The sequence below is a fragment of the Durotheca rogersii genome (genome assembly GCF_024521655.1).
Source record: "Durotheca rogersii strain YMJ 92031201 chromosome Unknown GGS23scaffold_3, whole genome shotgun sequence".
Classification (NCBI taxonomy): Eukaryota; Fungi; Ascomycota; class Sordariomycetes; order Xylariales; family Xylariaceae; genus Durotheca; species Durotheca rogersii.
The window spans coordinates 849,885-868,926 of record NW_026251234.1 but is presented as its reverse complement, the minus strand read 5'-3'; the positions used below and the strand labels follow the sequence as shown (position 1 = coordinate 868,926).

General features: G+C 59.1%; 5 protein-coding genes across 5 annotated transcripts; 3 read left to right on the top strand and 2 right to left on the bottom strand.

The window, feature by feature from the left end:
- The first annotated feature begins 1,754 nt into the window (after positions 1 to 1,754).
- Positions 1,755 to 3,419, top strand: GGS23DRAFT_279324 (cytochrome c peroxidase). The gene is made up of 3 exons (XM_051512536.1): positions 1,755 to 1,907; positions 2,015 to 2,504; positions 2,639 to 3,419. The coding sequence occupies exons 2-3, from the start codon at positions 2,015 to 2,017 to the stop codon at positions 3,220 to 3,222; spliced, it is 1,074 nt and encodes a 357-aa protein (XP_051375322.1). The 5' UTR covers positions 1,755 to 1,907; the 3' UTR covers positions 3,223 to 3,419.
- A 787-nt stretch (positions 3,420 to 4,206) lies between these two features.
- Positions 4,207 to 5,217, top strand: GGS23DRAFT_602902 (ATP11-domain-containing protein; the record flags this gene model as incomplete). Its single annotated transcript, XM_051519392.1, has 1 exon — positions 4,207 to 5,217. One exon carries the CDS (start codon positions 4,207 to 4,209, stop codon positions 5,215 to 5,217), a length of 1,011 nt encoding a protein of 336 aa, XP_051375321.1.
- Positions 5,218 to 5,544: 327 nt separating this feature from the next.
- On the bottom strand, positions 5,545 to 7,939 carry GGS23DRAFT_279268 (acetyl-CoA synthetase-like protein). The gene is made up of 4 exons (XM_051512535.1): positions 7,663 to 7,939; positions 6,874 to 7,529; positions 6,151 to 6,751; positions 5,545 to 6,085 (listed from the first exon to the last, which is right to left on the bottom strand). Exons 1-4 carry the CDS (start codon positions 7,763 to 7,765, stop codon positions 5,751 to 5,753), a joined length of 1,695 nt encoding a protein of 564 aa, XP_051375320.1. The 5' UTR covers positions 7,766 to 7,939; the 3' UTR covers positions 5,545 to 5,750.
- A 1,560-nt stretch (positions 7,940 to 9,499) lies between these two features.
- GGS23DRAFT_551272 (alpha/beta-hydrolase) lies at positions 9,500 to 12,569 on the bottom strand. Its single transcript, XM_051515335.1, has one exon. It carries the CDS (start codon positions 12,102 to 12,104, stop codon positions 9,921 to 9,923), a length of 2,184 nt encoding a protein of 727 aa, XP_051375319.1. The 5' UTR covers positions 12,105 to 12,569; the 3' UTR covers positions 9,500 to 9,920.
- A 1,359-nt stretch (positions 12,570 to 13,928) lies between these two features.
- On the top strand, positions 13,929 to 18,791 carry GGS23DRAFT_278996 (peroxisomal biogenesis factor 6). The gene is made up of 3 exons (XM_051512533.1): positions 13,929 to 14,183; positions 14,280 to 17,661; positions 17,749 to 18,791. Exons 1-3 carry the CDS (start codon positions 14,015 to 14,017, stop codon positions 18,416 to 18,418), a joined length of 4,221 nt encoding a protein of 1,406 aa, XP_051375318.1. The 5' UTR covers positions 13,929 to 14,014; the 3' UTR covers positions 18,419 to 18,791.
- Positions 18,792 to 19,042: the final 251 nt, after the last annotated feature.

The following is a 19,042-nucleotide window of genomic DNA, read 5'->3' as shown; positions in this document are numbered from 1 at the left end:
GTGGACACGGCGAGCATAACCGGTCCAACCGTGCCTAATCTAAGCTAGCATGCGCCCACACCGGTGCCCGTAACTTATCTAGGTATTTGTCACGTCAGCGGAACGGACCTAGAAGATTAGGTAGGTCTGTAAGTAGACGCGGTGCCTTTATCTGCCACGGATAAGTAGGGAATATACGGTGGATAGGTATAAACAGCTTGGTGGCGCGTTACGTAACGGGTATATCTTGATGTGCATCGCTGGCGGGGCATACCCCATACTCTCTCTCGCGCCCCGTATCCAGCATCTTTAATAGGTAGGTAGCTGTCCCACCTGGCCGTAGCGGGTTAGCACGAGACGTTCCAATGCTTGGCCGGGTCCCCGCCTGTGACAAATAGCAGCAGGCATGTTATGTAACCGGCAAGTCACCACTGGACGGCGCCGGGGCGAGCGCGGGTCCACTGCGGGTCCGAGGCGTTTGGCCTGTCCGTCGAGAATTTGGGCGAAAGCTAGGTATAGAGTAGGTAGGTAGGTAGGTAGGTGTAGCGTAGGCGTGGAATTGGAATCGAGGTAGGCAGGTAGGTAAGTAGGGGTAGGTGGGTGGCCCGCCGTGTCCGGGGAGAGGAGCAGCACACATCGCGCCCCGCCTGTTGGCCAATTCGCCGATATTACCTGCTAATGGAATAACTCGCCCACCCACCGAACACGGGATATCGACGTAGGCATCGACCTTCCTAGGTTACCTACGTAGGTAGGTAGGCATGCCACACACACTCTCTCTCTTGTGTTGTCTTGTTGGGAACTTCGCACGCGGGTTGCGCGTGTTGACGGTAGGTTGCATACATACCTACCTACCTACCTAGGTGCCCCGTCACAGCAATACCACCACCACCACCGCTTCGCTTCGTAAGTGACTGCGACCCCGGGCGCGGATTCGCCCTAGATTGCCCTTTTGAGGTTGGCATCAGATGTTTTGGCGTCGACCAAAAAGACGACCCCGGACAATCGTGTGTCTCTACCAACGTGTGCTGGTGCGATATCTATGTACCTACCTACCTACCCACCTACCTAGGAACAGGGGAATCGCTCAAGTTGGCGGCGGGCAAGCTCGGAGGTAGACGGTAACCTCGCAGCACAATACCTAGGTAATATGTGAAGGCCTGTAACACCTAGATTCTTCCGGGCGCTATCGCCTAACACGGCTAGTAGCCGTTAGTATGCCTACAAAATTACGTGCCGATATCGAGCTCCGGTTGATCGAGTACCTGCTACCTTGGGTGCTGAGTTCTATCCCATGGCAACTCGGAGATCGGTACCTAAGGCAGGTATAGGTATCATATGCTTCGTCACTGAGGAGGACAGCTCCAACTCTCGGCTCCTCCGCTCCCCTCCGCAACACGCATCTGCCTCCTATACCTACACCAGGCCCGGTGATATCCCCTACCCACGATACTGACCCAGGACGCCCGCTCAGCACACCCGACCTTGCGAGCGCCGACGATGGCGCCTTAAAAGATGGGCCCACCGACCAGAGAAGCCGAGAGAATGGAAAGACGAGAGCGGCCAGCCAATGGGCGCCCTCAGATTGTCTCTTACTAAACAGCTCGGCCTCTGGCTCCATCTGCGAGCGCCTTGGCCCTCCTCGCACTTGCTGCTCTGACGAATCCCTGGCTTAATATGTACGTACCCGGCCTGCCTTGCCCGACCTTACATGCCGCCGACTGAGCTGCTTCTCCCTCTGACTCTTTTTTTTTCTCTCTTCCTCCCCCCCCCTTGTCCACATTCTTCTTGGGGCTTGACCTTGGAATCGTCAACTTTTCTTAATTCTGATACCCCTCTCCTTTTCTCCTCCCTCGCCCCCTCCCTTCTCCCTCCCCGTATATATACGCGCAATCGCATTCCTCTGCTGTGCATCTGGAACGCCAAACGTAAGACGCACCTTTTCCCCCACCCAATATAAGCATAAGATGGCCCGTAGAACCCTCTGCGGGCGTATCGTATATATAACCTGACGTTGACCGCGATTTTACCGCAGATGTCCGCCTCCGCCGTGTCCCGGCAGTTCGCCCGTGCGGCGCTGCGCACCACCGCCCGCAGCACCTTCGTGACGTCGTCCCGCCACGCCTTCCGCCAGAACGGCCGACGATTCTACTCGTCGGGGCCCGCCAAGAGCTCGGGCTCGTCGGCCCTGCTCTACGTAGCGGGCGCGGCCGTCGCCGGCGGCGCCGGCTACTACTTCTATACCCAGGGCGGCTCCGTCACCGCCAAGGTCTTCACGCCCACAAAGGACGACTACCAGAAGGTCTACAACGAGATCGCCGGCCGCCTCGACGAGAACGACGAGTACGACGACGGCAGCTACGGCCCCGTCCTGGTCCGCCTTGCCTGGCATGCTAGTGGAACCTACGACAAGGAGACCAAGACCGGCGGGAGCAACGGCGCTACCATGCGCTTCTCTCCCGAGGGTGACCACGGCGCCAACGCTGGTCTGAAGCACGCCCGGGACTTCCTTGAGCCTGTCAAGGGTACGTTCCCCCCTCCTCCTTCTTTTTGCTTTTTCTCCGTCTTCGAAGTACTAGTCGAGTGACGAGGGGGTTCGTCACGCTCTGTGAAACGAGTACCAGCAGCGAGAAGCTAACGCCGATTCTGTTGCTCTCAGCCAAGTTCCCCTGGATCAGCTACGGTGACCTTTGGATCATCGGTGGGATCTGTGCTATCCAGGAGATGCAAGGTCCCATCATCCCGTTCCGGCCTGGCCGCGAGGACCACGATGCGGCGGCCTGCACCCCCGATGGCCGTCTCCCCGACGGCGCCAAGGGCTCGAACCACCTGAGGGACATCTTCTACCGCATGGGCTTCAACGACCAGGAGATCGTGGCCCTCGCCGGTGCCCACGCTCTCGGCCGGTGCCACACCGACCGAAGCGGGTTCGAGGGGCCGTGGACCTTCTCGCCCACCGTCCTGACCAACGACTACTACCGCCTGCTCCTGGACGAGAAGTGGAACTGGCGCAAGTGGGATGGTCCTAAGCAGTATCAGGACGCCAAGACCAAGTCGCTCATGATGCTTCCGGCCGACTACGCCCTCATCCAGGACAAGGCGATGAAGCCGTGGGTTGAGAAGTACGCCAAGGACAACGATCTATTCTTCAAGGACTTCGCCGCCGCCGTGACCAAGCTGTTCGAGCTCGGCGTGCCTTTCAAGCCGGACAGCCCGACCATCACCTTCAAGGTCTCTGAGTAAAGCCGAGGCGGAGAGGCGCGAAGCGGCAAGAATATGGGGGATAACCTTATAATAGACTCTCTAGAAGAGTTAGAAGGGTGGGGAAGATGAGGGGGTGGCTAGAGAGAAGATAGATCTAGATCTAGATCAAGACCAGGACCCAAGAGCTTACACACGATTCGTATCGTGGTTCTAAAGAAGAGGGGAGGACAAACGAGGTCCGAAGAGAAAACCAGACCTTTACGCGAGAGCAAGACGGACAATTCCAGTACTCTTTTTTTTTTCTAATGCTACATGTCGGTTAGCCTTGCCGGTGGTCTTGTTCGGGAACGAGACCTGCTGTTGTATGAGTGCTGTGCGATTTAGACGAGCGCGTTCGTTCCTTCGTGTTGCCTTTCCTGGTGCTCGCTCGGGTTATCCGTGGGCATGATGGCGTGTTCTTACTGCGGGGCCCATGCTAGCAAGCAAACGGTTAGGTTGTCGAACAGGATGGTGTTTACAATCGAGGAGGATCTCATAGGCTACCGAGTCTGTGCGTGCAAACTGGGGAAGCTCGTCGTCTCCACCGGCCATGTGCCGTAGAGATAATTGATTCTAGGTTAGAGGGGGGCGGGAATGGCCGCCACACGCACATATCGGTTTTCACAATACCTACAAGCATGCATCAACTATCGGCAACTATTTCTTTAACGGGGTAATCATCGGAACCTTCGGTCCAGATTAGATAAAGAGTCGTTGGACATCTCCGACATGCAATACCGAGATACTTCAACTCCTGAGCGTCTGATGAGTTTCTTTACGTAGCAGAAGAACAACTCCTGTGTTCTCCTATTCCTACGCAGCAACCGACCTACGCCCTCCAATCATTAGCACCAGCATCGGAGCGGGTTTAGCATTACCTAGGCCGCTAGCAAACATTCATTCCCTATTTTTTTTCTCTCCTTCCACCTAGGCACGTCTCGCACGACCGCCCTCTCTCCTATCCATCTACGCACCACCCGGACGATGGCGACGGCGCGGGTCCCGGGCCTGCGCGGCCGCCTCGACGTGCTGCTGCGCGGGGGCCCGCGGCAGGCGGGCGCGAGCCAGCGGCGGTGGGCGCGCGTGCACGACGTGCGGTTCCTGGCGACGACGCAGGCGTCGCGCAGCGTGCTGGAGAAGTACCGGGAGAAGCTGGACCGCAAGGCGCGCGAGGAAGGGTACCGGGACGTGGACGCGCTGCGGGCCGCGTACGGGGAGCGGATCCGGGAGGTGCGGCGGCGCGACGGCGTGGCGGGGGTGCCAGGGCTGGACGCGGTGCTCGGGGATGCGCCGACGCCGACGGACGCCAGGGGAGCGCCACCAATAGCGAGCTACGGCGCGACGAGGAACCCGCCGGGCGGCGGCGCGCGGCCGCTGGCGGAGATCCTGGACCTGGGCAAGGCGCGGGCGCTGCCGGAGCGCGAGCTGGCGGCGGTGTGGCGGCTGCGGCACGCGGGGTCGGCGCGGGCGCTGTGCGCGGCGATCCCGGCGGCGACGTTCGCGGCGGTGGAGGCGACGGCGCGGCGGCACCCGGCGTTCGTGCTGCCGGTGCCGCGGGCGGGGGCGGGGGCGGAGCTGCACTACCTGCAGTGGATATTCGAGGGGGGGGGCGCGGCCGCGGCCGGGGGGGCGGAGACGCGCACGGCGACGGTGCTGTTCACCCGCCTCGCCGAGTTCCAGGCCCGCGGCGAGTGGGCGCTGCCGCACACCAGCGCGACGCACTACTTCGACGGCGGCGAGGGCGGGCTGTCGACGCGGGGGGACGCCGCCGGCGGCGCCGTCGTGCTGATGGCCGGCGCCGTGGTCGAGGGCCGCGGCGCGTCCGTCGGCGACGCCCGCTGGCTCGTCTCCCTCCTGCCCCGCTTCTACGGCGCGGAGGGCCGCGGCGCGACGCCCGCCGACGCCGGCAAGCGCCGCCTGCTCGAGGAGTTCTCGCGCGGCGACGCGGCCTTCACGGTCGAGAGGTTGTTGGAGGAGACGGAGAAGCTGGTCTGAGGGACGAGGGCGGATTCGCGGCTTGCTCGCGTATAGATGGGTGCGCCAGGGAGGGGGTCGGCTGCCGCTGTAGGGATTCCGGCTTCCCGAGAGATTATACATTGTACCAACACACTTTCTAACCGAGGAATGTGAAAGGAGAAGAGAGAAGGAGGGCGGGAGGCCCCGAAACGTAGGGGTTACGCGCGTGCGTGGTGTGTAGACGGGAGCTACCAGAGCTATAAATATATATATAGGGAGAGAGGAAGCACCGGACCGGCGCCCAGCCTATCTGCAGAGTTATCTAGTAAGTACATGCGCGCCGCTTCTGTCGATCCACCACGCGTTCATCCGTCTGCCCTTCGGCGACACAACAACGCATAGAATCTGGAGCCCGCTAGGCATCCTTCCACGATAAGGACATAGCACAGGACGTACAAAACCCCTGCTCCTCCTCTTCCTCCTCCTCCTCGCCGACCCGACGAAGATATCCGCACGCCCGCGGGCCCGGCCTCCTTTCTCGCTCGCTCGCTCGCCTCACTCCTCCTCGCCGGTCACAGCTTGGCACCGTCCTTGCGGGCGTCCTCCTGGCGGGCCTGGTCGCGGAGGACGCGGCGGAGGAGCTTGCCGCTGGCGTTCTTGGGGACCAGGTCGAGGAAGCGGACGCCGCCGCGCAGGCGCTTGTGCGGGGCGACGCGGTCGGCGAGCCAGGCGGCGATGTCGGCCGCGCGGCCGTCCGACGGCGCGACCCCGGCCCGCAGCACCACGTACGCCCGCGGCACCTCGCTCGCGCGCTCGTCGTCCTGCACCCCCACCACGCACGCGTCCGCCACGTCCGGGTGCCCCAGCAGCAGGCCCTCGAGCTCGGCGGGGGCCACCTGGAAGCCCTCTGCCCGCCGTCGGTTAGCGAGAGAGAAAAAAAGAAATGAAGAGAGAGAGAGGGTCGGCGCTTACTGTACTTGATGAGCTCCTTGAGGCGGTCGGTGATGTAGAAGTTGCCCTTGGCGTCGACGTAGCCGATGTCGCCGGTCTTGAAGAAGCCGTCGTCGGAGAAGGTGTCGGGCTGGAGGTCGGGGCGGTTGAGGTAGCCGGGGAAGACGTTGGGGCCGCGGAACCAGAGCTCGCCCTCGCCGGCGCCGGGGGCGAGCTCGCGGCCGGACTGGGGGTCGACGACCTTGGCCTCGACGTTGGGGACGAGGCGGCCGCAGGAGCCGTTGTAGCGGGCCCACTCGGCGACGGTGCCCTTGGTCAGCACCGGCGCCGTCTCGGAGAGCCCGTACCCTTGCATCACCGGCACGAGCAGCCGCTTCCAGACGAGGTCGACCAGGTCACGCCCCAGCGGCGCCGCCCCCGAGTTGATCCACTTCAGGCCCGACAGGTCGTACCGCGCCACCGCCGGGTGCTTCGCCAGCGCCAGCACCACCGGCGGCGGCACCGACGCGTACGACACCCCGTACGCCTGGATCGCCGCGCAGAACGCGTCGATGTCGAACCGCGGCAGCACCACCACCGATATCCCCATGTATATGCTCTGCAGCGCGATGCACGTGAGGCCCTAGAAGGGTTGCGAGCGCAGCAGAGCAGAGCGGTCAGCTTCGCTCGCTCTTCTTTTCCGTTTCCGTCTTCGCGCTCGGCTAAGTCGAGCGTGAGGGAAGGCGGGGGGGTAAGGGCACTTACGTATACGTGGAAGAAGGGGAGGATGGCGATCTGCCTGTCGCCCTGGCCGTCGGGGCCGCCGGAGTGGTAGAGGCCGTTGAGCAGTTCGACGTGGGCGAGCTGGAGGAGGTTGGCGACGATGTTGTAGTGGGTGAGGACGACGCCCTTGGGGAGGCCGGTGGTGCCGGAGCTGTAGACGATGAGGGAGACGTCCTTCCTGGGGTCGACGCGGGGACGCGGGGGGGCGGCGGCGGCGGAGGAGGAGGCGTCGCCGTCGTCGTCGCGGAGGTCGGCGAAGTAGGGGAAGCGGGCGGCGGGGTCGCGGGCGTCGCCGATGAGGACGACGCGGTGCTCGGGGATGCCGGCGGCGCGGGCGGCGGCGAGCGCGACGGGCAGCAGCGGCGCCTGGGTGACGAGCCCGACGGCGCGCGAGTCGCGCATCTGGAAGGCGAGCTCCTCGGCCGTGTACGTCGGGTTCGCCGTCGAGCACGCGCCGCCGGCCCACAGCGCGCCGAAGCACGCCGGCGCGAAGTCGATGCTGTTCGGCGAGAAGAACCCGAGCACGTCGCCGCGCCCGAACCCCCACCGCGCCCGCAGCGCCCGGCCGAAGGCGGCGCCCGCGTCCCGCGCCTGCGCGAACGTGTACGAGCGCTTCGTCTCCGGGTCGATGTATATCTCTGCCAAGGGGGAGGGGGAGGGGTTCACTCCGGGTTAGAACAAGCTCGCGGTGCTTCGGGGTCTAAGGGGGGCAGGATTGTCCTCTCGGCTCCTCTCCTTCTTGCTAGCCAAGCAGGTCCGAACTCGACTTACCTTTGTCTTCGGAGAACGGCCGGTCCTTTCTCTCGAAGAGTAGATCCCAGAGGTCGATCTCCGGGATCGTGAGAGGCTCGTGGAAGGACTTGATGATTACCATCGTGGCGACGACGACGTTTCACGTCCTAGCCTAGGTTTTTTTGCTGCTAACAAGACAGCTTTCTCTCTTTTTTTCTTTTCTGTTTTTCGAACCCCTCCAATGAAGAGCCGGGCCGCTTTGTCGTCGTCTTCTTTTTCTCCCACCCCGTGCTTGGCTGACGCTCTGATTTATGGAAGAATGGTAGTAGCAGTCGTAATTATCAATAGTAGTAGGACCAATCTGGAGTTGAGGATTGACAATGGTACCTAGTCTAAGTCGACGACCGTATGTATGCTCGAATGCGTTTAGCTGCTTGCGAAGGCGAGCAACATATGAGGATAGTGGTGATGGTGATAACAGTGATGGTGATCACGATAAAGACAAGCAAGTCCCGAAGAAGGTCAAGATGCCCATCTTTACCTCCCTCCCCTTGGCTATCCACATCCTTCTGTATCTAGATACGCCCGCGCGTCCACATGGACACATGACATGGCTTTCCGCGGTTAGGGACGAGCTTCCGAGGTTGTTAGTGGGCGCGAAATGATAAGTCGCCAGGCCTGCTGGGTACGTCGCTGGGGAGCGAACCGCGAGCTGCCGCGGGAATCCTTGCCGCTGCTCCTCTTCCTCCACTTGTTCCTCTTGCGCTCCAGGCTTGGGGTTTCTCCGCTCAAGGGGTGGGCGGGGAAAACCCATCCATTGGACCCGGCTGCCGAGTGCTCAGCTTCCATTACTAGGGTTCCTTACTACATTGGACCCGGCTGCCAAGTGCTCAGCTTCCATTACTGGGGTTCCTTACTACGGTTGCATTCTGCATGGACTCGGGGTCTCGCGTACCGCGGGACGACTCTTTATCGTCCTTCTTTTCTTTCTTTCTCTCTGCTGTGGTCGTGTAACGGGCCTCGCTCGCGCAGGTACGCAAGTTCTGTTTAGGAGGCTTCGAGGACGACTACTGCTGGGTTCGTACGCCTGCTTCAGTGCTGTAACAGCGTGTGTATATCGTTATTGTTCCCGACTCCAGGTTCGGGGAGAACGAGTGCAACAAGTAGGGGACCCCAACCCCTTTCCCCTTTCTTCGTTCTTCATCTTCTCCATACCCTCGAACCGTCTGTGCCGTCGAGCTAAGCCCAGGCGGGATTCGGGCTGCTGCGGGGAAATCCTGGAGAATCCACTAGTACTCACAGGTACATTAGGCACATCCAAGGTAGGAGGTACATAAAGTAGGGGTACCTACCCGAGGTACGGTGTCTTCACAGGTACGTAGGTACCCAGACATGGAGTTCCACTTATCAATTTCATTATGCACATGCATGTGCATATATCTACTTAAGCGTGACATCGGAGAGCGGTGTAGAAATTCTACCCTTTTCCGGCTACAACTTTTCCGTAGATAATGTACCTAACGTAGAGACATGGGTACAGGGGACAGAACCGAACCTGTTGATTAATTACGTAGGTGTGCATACGGGTACTATCATGTTATTATAACATATTGTATACATGCGAGATCTTTATGTACTACGTGCTACGAATCCCCAATATACGCTTGCATAGGTACCTCCTAACATACACGAACGCCCGGGCATGTGATTACCCCAACCCCCATGCTGCTATGCATGTACCCGAATTAAGAAGTAGACGAACCGTGCATTGTCATACATAAGTAGGTACCTAGGTATATATGCAGCTCGCCTCGGTACCTCCAACCGGTACGTACACGCGGTATTATTACCTACATGCCCAAGTCTCGCGGGGCGCGACGACATCGAGGTCTATCCGCGGAGCTATCCACCCTCAACAGGTTGTCTTCACGGGGTGAGAGAGGTGATCGACGTCTTGTCGGAGCGGCCTGTGTAATATTGGCATCATTTATATCCAAACACGGAATAACACGCACACATGTATTTTGAGCACCGCCGTTATATAGTCTCCAGGCCCGTCGCTCCCCCACGGGCGCCCAAATTCATCAGATAGCAACAGTACACATCCCACGACTCCAATCCTCTACCGCTCCCAAGGTGCATATATATAGGGGTATTGTAATTATATCCTCTACATCACATCTCAGATCATGCCGTCGTCGTCTTCGTCGTCCTCGCCGGCCGATATTAGCCGGCAGGTGAACACTTCCCAGGGGAAAAAAAAAAGAGAAGTGTATATACTGGAGCGGGAGACAGGGCTATTGCGAATCACTGCTTGACTGGTAGAGGTCCACCCCGGTGTCCGCGGGAACCTCCCCCGGCACCCAGACGGCGACGTTTTCGCAGCCCTTGGGCGTCCGGCACCGGTCCCGGGCGTCGCACGTCTTCCACAGCACCTCCCGTACCTCGCTAAACACCTGGTCCACCGCGTCTATGGCCCAGATCACATCCAGGTGCTCGTACTCCGGGATCGTCTTGCTGTGCACCACCTTGACGTGTGGCTCGCGGCCCCTCTCGAACCGCCGCAGCAGCCTCGCCCCGTCCACGAGCTGGTCGTTTCCCGCGACCCACAGCGCGAATGGGCAGACCTTCTCGTTGTACCAGGCCGTCGCCCCCTTCGGTTTCCTCCGGTGGTGCTCCGCCGACAGCTGCCGGTGGTGGTGGCGGTGGCTGTTGCCGTTGTCCGCCTCCGCCGCCGCCGGCGCGTCGGCGCCGTCGTCCTTCTCCTCGTCGTGCCACTCCTCCTTGGTGGCGAGGATGCACTTGTGGCGCGCGAAGCACTCGCGGCCGAGCCACCAGCGCATCGACTCAGCGCTGACGTAGACGGGCGCGAACTGGAACATGCGGTCGCGTAGGCCGCGGTCCCAGCGGGCGTCGGTCCAGTCGAAGAGGAAGGAGAAGACGGTGTAGCCGAGCCAGCCGTAGACGCCCGTGTGCAGGATCCCGTGCATGCGCATCATGAGCGGGATGAAGGCGTGGATGCCGAACATGAGCCGGAAGAGCGCCGGCGAGATGACGCGCATGAACTTGAAGTACATCTTGCCGATGAGCGGCCCCGCGTACGCCGCCGGCGCGAGCGCGCAGAACACGGTGAGGCGCTCGCCGAGCTCCGGCCGCTGCTCCTTGGCGAGCGCGACGAACGTCTCCGTCGTGCCCTGCGAGTGGCAGATGAGCCCGACCTTGGCGAACCCCGTCTCGAACAGCACGCGCGACACGAGCGCCGGCAGGTCGAACACGCCCATCTGCCGGATGTTCCAGCACCACATCCGCGGGTCCGCGTAGTCCAGCACCGCGTGCTTGGGCCGGAACCCGCACCGGTTGTTGCCGAGCCACACGTCGTACCCCGACTTGCACAGGTAGAAGGCCAGCGAGTCGTCGTCGTTGACGCAATACGCCCCCGCGCTCTGCAGCAGGCCGTGCATCAGGAGGACGGGGAACTTGGGCTTCTGGTCCGGGTCCGCGAGCTGCCGGCTCCTGACGTCCCCCGTGAACACGTCCGGGCCCCGGTGGGACCGCTCCTGCTCGCTCAGCTTGGCGTGCTCGCGGGGGTCGTAGACGTGCCACAGGTCGATGATAAACCCGTCTTCGGTCTGGACCTGGAATTCCTCGACGTCGAGGCCGACCCTCCGCGCGTAGTATCCGACGTCGCACACGACGCGGTCCGGCCCACCCTCGGTCGGGACGAAGCCGTCGTCGCCCGAGGTGCTCTCCTGATCCGGGGACGGCCGACGCCGGGAGCTCCTCTTCTTCCACGACCTCTCCTGTTCTTTCCGCAGGTTCCGCCTCCGGACCTCCTCGGCGTAGAAGGGCCGCCGGCGGTCGGGGTTCCGGAACGTGAGACGCAACCAGGCCTTGTTACACGTCTTGGGTATGTTGGTGAACATGGCACCGAGGACGACGACGCCCAGGAAGGCGGCACTGAGGAAGAAGGATGACGCCCGGAAAGTCCAGCATTGCACGTTCCGGAGCAGGGACGGCGGCCCGTACAGGGGGAGGGGAGGGAATAGCGGGTGCGTGTTCGTCGGCGGCATCGATCTCGGGAGAGAGCCGTCGGACGCTTTCCGCAGTGCTTTCTTCTCGGCGTGGGACAGGTGAGACGCGGGGATATCGGCGGTGATGAGACTCGCGGTACCGGAGGTTTGGCCGGCTACCGCCGTCTCCTCGTTAGACACATGACCGTGCAATTCCTCTTTTAGGATATTGAGTTTGTGCGCCTCGGCCAGCGGAACCGTAGGTAACCTGCTCCCGTCGGCCGTGACGATGACGGGGTCTTGCGGTGTCACGAACTGGGCCGCTATTGCGACAGCACCCGGATGGTCCGAATTCCCGGCGTGCTCTGGCGTCCCGAGCGAGAGCTTCTCGGATTGGTGGGCGAATGCGACGGCCGTGTGGGCAACAGCAGTAGCTGGGCCGGCGGGCAGCGACTCGGCGTGATGACCCATCGCGATACCTCAACGAACGCCCGCCGGATTCAGCATTCACACACCGGAGCCCGTAGTTTCGGAGTGGACGGTGGGCCAGTTCCTAGAGTTCCCTCGCGGGTTCTAGGTTGCTGATCTTGACGTTAGGGTGTAGACCAAGGAGAACCACCGAAGGTGACGAAGACGAGGTGAGGCAATGATGACAAGACCAAATAGAATAAAATGAAATAAAATAGGAATAGAAATAGTTAGTTAAAGGGGGAAAGGACAAGTCGATATCGTAAGGTTGAGGTAGGTGGGCGGGCGAGTCTAGTAAGCTACTAACTAACATTTAGTTGATTTGGGGCACAAGCAACCCTGAGACTACGCCATGGCTTTGTTAGGGACAGGCCTAGAGGGCCGGGAGGTTAGGAGAGACACAGATGAGGTCAGCCGCCACCGACGAAATGGAGGAGGGGAGGAGGGGGGGGAGGGGGGGATGGCAGGGTGGACCGGAGGTATTGTGTGAAGAATAGGTGTGAATATATATATATATATAGATATATATATTCTATTGAATTATTATATCGTGGATACCCGACATAGATATCCTGTAGGTAGGTATATCCCCACGCACACGCATGGCCCACAAGAGAGATGCTGGCATGTGAATTCCGAATAGGAGGCGGGTATAGAACAAAGCGTATGGGGTGAAGACGGGACTATGCATACGCGCACATCGAATAAAATACGGGGAGATCCCTGGCATGAAACATATCTACCTATATACCTACCTACATACTACCTGGTAATATACGTCAACATACTAAGCTAGCCTTGGAAAGTCGAGGACACGCGTGTGACTAGAGTATACAGGTGGAAAGGAGAAAAGGGAGGCGTTGCGTGGTGTGGACAGAGTCGGTAGCAATCTGGGAATGGGCTCAACGCCAGAGCAATCCAAGTCCTGAGAGAGGTAGGTAGGTACCTAACCTAGGTAAGGCAATAGGCGATTCAGATCGAGGGAGCATGTAGGTATTTTATGTATGCACATAACGACGTATATACACATTATGTTATATGCATCGTGCATAAGAACCAGCATTGTTATACTCTACGAGTTACATAACCACGCAACGCTCGAGGAAACGGCATGGATACCCCAGGTAACAATAGGTAATACATTTCGTAAATGCCTAGCAGTAGTGGTCTCCTTGCCTGACAGCTGAGGGCGTGTGCCAGACACGTGTGCGTGCAGATTGGCTATACGTCAGAGTGTAGATTGGTTGGTTACCTGCTTCTATCATATCCAGGCTGTTATTATTCAATTTCGTCTATTATGAGAGGTAGATTTGTACGTGTAATACACCACTCTGCCAGGCACCTAGGCAGGTAATAATAGGCTATCGGGACCAGCTGCTGCCAGCTGCCCCATATCCCCGTGCGCGCCCGCGGATCGTTTATGGTCCAAGCTTCCTTCCTCTATGCTGCCGAGTACCTCTCAGGTACATGCGCACCGAGAGAGCCGTACCTGCTTGCGGTCGTCGTACCTTTACAGGCTCTCGCGGCGGAGCGAATGCCTCGGCCCCAGCTGTACCTACTGAGGTGGCAGGTACCTAGGCTGGCCTCTACCTTAAAAAAAAACGACGCGACGCCAGCAAATGCGTCGACCATTGACCACGAACCCATCCCATCCAACCCTCCACTCCGTCGCGATGCTCTCCGGCCATGCCCCTCTCTGACTAGGGCATCAGCATGTAGACCGTATTCGTTGCCCCTTTAGAAGTCCGTGTTTTCTGTTAATCTTCTCTCTCCGTTGCACATCTCCGCCGTCCATCCTTCGAAACCTTGAATGTGTGCTGCTTTGCGACTTGGCGGGGCCCTGATTTGCCTGATGATCCCCATGACGATATACAGCAGCTATTGAATCATTTGAAACCCTCCATATTTCCGGGATGACTGTCCCGAGTCGCCAACCCCTTGCCCACCGAAAACGAAGGCGTAGGAGGAGGCAGGACAAGCCTGCCATCACGGCCAGGCTAGTGCTAGACGACCATGTGAAGGGAGACGTTGGCATCCTGTCCGACGACTTGTTCGCCGACCTCTTCCCTCACCTGCAGGACGGTGAGTATTCGGCATGCCTCGGAGCCTCGCTCTAGCTTCCCGCCACTTTCCCTCGAGTGATCCTCCCCCGTCTAATACCGATTCCGCGCCATACAGAGTCCGTCGCGGCCGAAGCCAGCGAGCTCCTCGACATACACCACGTTGCCATTGCCCCTTGGACGCCGTCTTCGAACCCCCAGAGGGCCAATTGGACTATCGTGCCCATCGCCAAATCTGCCGATCTTGCCCATTCGACCGTCCAATTCTCCCCCTCGTCCCTTGCCCTGCAGAATTTCGCGACGACGCTACAGCAGATTGCGCCCTCGAAGCTTTCGAGCCATAGTAGGAGTGGTATTGAGATATTGGTCTTAGATGTCGCCGCCATCGCCCTAGACACTGTCTTCGTAAATCTCGAGAGCGATCTCGTAAGAAGGCTGGAGCATGGAGAGGGGACTTCTTTCACAGGCCCTGCGTCCGGTAAAAAGACAGCCGCCGCGGGACGCGATACCCCGACCGATGAGCTCGCCGCCGCCTTGCGAGTTGCTCTAGGCACGCTAAGGGTCGTCCACGACGGCGACTTATTCCCCTTGCCCCTCCTGCCACACCCGGTCACACATGTCCCCCCTACACCGGGCAAGGTCGTACTATGTGAACCCGTGGCACAAGGTATTCTGGCGCCGAGCACCAAGATCATCTTAACGAGAGGTCATGCCCCGTCGAAGCAGGGTCGCGGCGCTATCGCGTCGACCCGAGCGTTGAAGGGTGCGGAACAGGACGACGAGGACACGGCAAATGACCAATTTTACTCTGCGACCGAAGAAGGAGATAGACCGGATGCAGCGAACGACAACTCGGAGGCCGTCACTGAGACGGACACGGAGGTTTCCGAGGTCGAGAATGAAGACGATCTCTCGGATGACTCGATGGATGACATAATTTCTCTCCAGGCTCCGACGCTGCCTACGACGAATGCCAGTGGCGTGTCAACTATGCAACCAGGCACGCCAATGACGATCGGACGTGGGCGGAAAGTCAGCGGCATAAACACACCCTCGGTGTTTTCGAGTTTTACCGCCACGACTGCTCGTGCAGATCGCCCCCGGGGTCGCCTCTTCAAGGCCAATGGCCTGATGCGCCCGATACCCTCCGAGTTGCTTCACCCCAAGCCTACGGCCGAGGACGATGAAGAAATGAGGGTATACGTTGACATAAATTCGCTGACGCGGATCGGTTGTTTTTCTGGGGATTGGGTCCGCGTCGAGGCTTCAGAGGAGCCTCCCGCGAACGGTGTCGGTCTTTTCGGCCTCGGCAGCTTCGGACAACCCGGGGCAGAAGAGCCTACATGGCGGCCGGCCAAGGTTTATGGGCTTCCTGAGGGCTACTCTCATCGGCCTGTGACCAGGATTCCGAGCTCGAAGCACGACATGAATGGCAGGAGATTTTCCTTCTTCGAATCGCAAGTCCAGAGCTTCAAGGGGCCAGGGGCGTACATGTCTCCTCTTCTACTTGCGAATCTAGACGGTGCGCCTTACGTTCGCTTAGCCCCCTTGAAGAGGGCGGCGCACCCCCGACCGGGTCAGTCGAAGATCACCGGTTCGTCGCGCCCGCCGTACGCTCGCGAGGTCACACTTCAACAAATACGAACACCCATCTCTTCAGAGAAGGCTCTTCAGACAGCTATATTCGGGGGGTTGAAGGACTACTTCGCGCGAAGCATACGTGTGGTCAAAACGGGCGACCTCGTCGGTGTTCCGATCGACACGCAACTTGGGCGCACTCTACAAGAGGCAACCAGTACGAACGACAGCCTGGCTCTTGACGACATCGTCGCCCTCGCTAGCTCGAGCAAATCTGGCGCCGGCGTAACGTCAAAGCCCGACGCTGTCGCCTGGTTCAAGATTAGCCATATAGTGAGACAGAAATCTGACCTTGCCGACGAAGACGAAGAAGAGGATATATGGGGCGGTATGGCTTGCGTCGACAGTTCCGCTACTCAAATCGCCCAGTCTGGCGGAACCACGAGCTCTCTGCCGGGCACGAGGAGTAGCAATTGGCCCTATTACTTGGGTGTCGAAGAGGCTCCGCTGCCCGTGTCAAACCTCCTCACTCAGAAGCAGGCGAGGTATATCCCTCCTCTTAGACGACGACTAAGGGAGCTGATGGCAGCTGCCACAAGCAAACGAGCTGTCCATCTCAAGATGCCTCCGGTAGCCGTTCTTCTCGTGTCAACCCAGCGCAACATTGGCAAGGCTGCTGTGGCCACCGGTGCCTGTGCGGATATCGGGTTGCATACGTTTACCATCGACGCCTATGATATAGTCAACGAGAGCGGTCCGGGTGGTAGCGATGTAAAAACTGAGGGGCTTCTCAAGGCACGAGTAGATCGTGCTATGAGTTGCGGGTCCGATTGCTGCGCTCTTCTTGTCCGCCACATCGAAGCCCTGACGGCCGACAGGATGGTAGGGGCAATGAAGGAAATCCTCAACGACACCAGAGTGCTAATCGGCACAACCACTGAAGTCGACAAGGTTCCCGATGGCATTAGGGGACTCTTCACCCACGAGCTCGAGATGAGCGCGCCAGACGAAGGGGAACGCGAAGGCATATTGCGGTCCATCGTACAAAATCGTGGAGTGTTTCTTGCCCCCGAGGTCGAGCTGAGCGGTGTTGCCATCAAAACTGCCGCACTCGTTGCCGGTGATCTAGTTGACGTAGTGGAGCGTGCCATCGTCGCGCGAGACTCCCGCCTGGAGTCGTTGTCGGCGAGGTTTTCGAACGACAACTCACCCGTGACCGTGCGCGATATACAGACAGCCGGCGGCTCGTCTGCGAGATGCTTGACTAAGTCGGATTTCGACATCGCTATAGATGCAGCAAGGAAAAATTTCGCAGACGCTATTGGCGCGCCAAAGATACCGAATGTTACCTGGGACGATGTCGGCGGCCTCAATAATGTCAAGGAAGCAGTTATGGAGACGATTCAACTACCTCTCGAGAGGCCCGAGTTGTTTGCCAAGGGAATGAAAAAGCGTTCTGGCATCTTGTTTTACGGCCCACCTGGTACCGGCAAGACACTGTTGGCGAAGGCCATTGCTACGGAGTACAGCCTGAATTTCTTCAGTGTTAAGGGCCCCGAGCTGCTCAACATGTACATCGGAGAGTCGGAGGCCAACGTTCGGAGGGTCTTCCAACGCGCCCGAGACGCGAGACCCTGCGTTGTCTTCTTCGACGAGCTCGATTCGGTCGCCCCGAAACGAGGAAACCAGGGAGACAGCGGAGGCGTGATGGACCGTATCGTGTCACAGCTTCTGGCGGAGCTGGATGGTATGTCCGGGGGAGACGACGGCGGGGGCGGCGTGTTCGTTATCGGCGCGACGAACAGGCCAGACCTACTCGACCAGGCGCTTCTACGCCCTGGCAGATTTGATAAGATGCTCTACCTAGGCGTGTCCGACACTCACGAAAAGCAGCTCAAAATCATGGAAGCCCTAACAAGAAAGTACGTTGATATATTTCTTTTTCATTCAAGAGTTTTGATAATCATAATAAAACCCCCCGCGTCCTTATGCTAATCATCACAACGTAGGTTCACGCTCCATCCAACCGTGTCACTTCCCGTCGTTGCCGAGCACCTGCCCTTTACGTACACGGGCGCGGATTTCTACGCCCTGTGTAGTGACGCGATGCTTAAAGCAGTCACGCGACAAGCGTCGCTCGTGGATTTGAAGATCCGGGCCATGAATGCGGAGATAGAGAAGGCCGCAGGGCACCACCACCTCGTTTCAACTGCCAACTTCTTCGACCATCATGCCACGCCCGAGGACGTCGCTGTCATGGTCACGGAACAAGATTTCCTCGAGGCCAACCGAGAGCTGATTCCCTCCGTCAGCGCCGGGGAGCTCGCGCACTACGAGAGGGTTCGGGCCACTTTTGAGGGTGGTCGACAGAGGAACGGCAGCAAAGAGCGGAGTAGCGCAGAGACCCCCATTGCATACGACGCGTTCAGATCGGGCTCGATCGGGAAGGGTAAAGGCAAAGCCGTGGCAAGCAATGGCGGCGGTAGTAACAGCGGTAGCATCGGCAAGGGGAAAGGGAAGGCTATCGCCACCGCTAGCGATGACGGAAGTACGAATGGAAAAAACGATAACGACGACGCCTCCGGCGGGAGCGTGAACGGCAGGTCCAAAGGCAAAGGCAAGGCGACTATTGGCAGCTTCCAAGACGGAACGGCGAGCGACGACGAAGGGTTATATTAGAGAGAGAGAAAGGATAATACAGGAAAATTCGGCTCTTTCCCCCGTTCTCGTCATGTCAATATTTGATTCTTGCGCGAAAAGCAAGTACAAGCCGGCCGAAGCCGAAGCCAAGGTTCAAAGTCGGGCTATCTGAAAGTCTTGTAGATATAACGATCGATTGGTGGCCGACGGCGACTTGCTGGATAGATGGAGGGACGAACAGTGGTTATATAGGAAGAAGTGGGAGAAGAACGCCAAGGGATATTATCAATTAGGGTAGATACCGGCCACATACATATATGCATATATTGTAAGCGAGCCGACGATGATGGCCCGGCGGAGGTAGTGTAGCGAGTACCAAATCTATCGACTTCGTGGCGGGGAGAAGAGATGATGAACAATCAGCCTCGGTATAGTTCTATTCGTCTACATGGCGAAGAGCCGGTTTGCCGTAAATAACTGCAGAGCGGAGAGATGCTTGCCTACTCCTTCTTGTTCTATAGGTATATGTCGCTTGGTGTCTTCTCTCGCCTACTATACACACGTCCGCATTAGCCTTCGAGGCCCTAATACCCCTTTCCCCCTCCCCTCCAATGCCTCCTCCGTCGAGAACAGGCCATACTACAACTACAAACTACGACTACG

Coding starts and splice junctions, on each gene's coding strand:
- GGS23DRAFT_278996 (XM_051512533.1), top strand. CDS start 14,015: ATGACTGTCCCGAGTCGCCAACCCCTTGCCCACCGAAAACGAAGGCGT. Junction 14,184..14,279: donor CTTCCCTCACCTGCAGGACG/GTGAGTATTCGG, acceptor CGCGCCATACAG/AGTCCGTCGCGGCCGAAGCC. Junction 17,662..17,748: donor ATGGAAGCCCTAACAAGAAA/GTACGTTGATAT, acceptor ATCACAACGTAG/GTTCACGCTCCATCCAACCG.
- GGS23DRAFT_551272 (XM_051515335.1), bottom strand. CDS start 12,104: ATGGGTCATCACGCCGAGTCGCTGCCCGCCGGCCCAGCTACTGCTGTT.
- GGS23DRAFT_279268 (XM_051512535.1), bottom strand. CDS start 7,765: ATGGTAATCATCAAGTCCTTCCACGAGCCTCTCACGATCCCGGAGATC. Junction 7,530..7,662: donor GCCGTTCTCCGAAGACAAAG/GTAAGTCGAGTT, acceptor CCCCCTTGGCAG/AGATATACATCGACCCGGAG. Junction 6,752..6,873: donor TCCCCTTCTTCCACGTATAC/GTAAGTGCCCTT, acceptor CAACCCTTCTAG/GGCCTCACGTGCATCGCGCT.
- GGS23DRAFT_279324 (XM_051512536.1), top strand. CDS start 2,015: ATGTCCGCCTCCGCCGTGTCCCGGCAGTTCGCCCGTGCGGCGCTGCGC. Junction 2,505..2,638: donor CTTCCTTGAGCCTGTCAAGG/GTACGTTCCCCC, acceptor TGTTGCTCTCAG/CCAAGTTCCCCTGGATCAGC.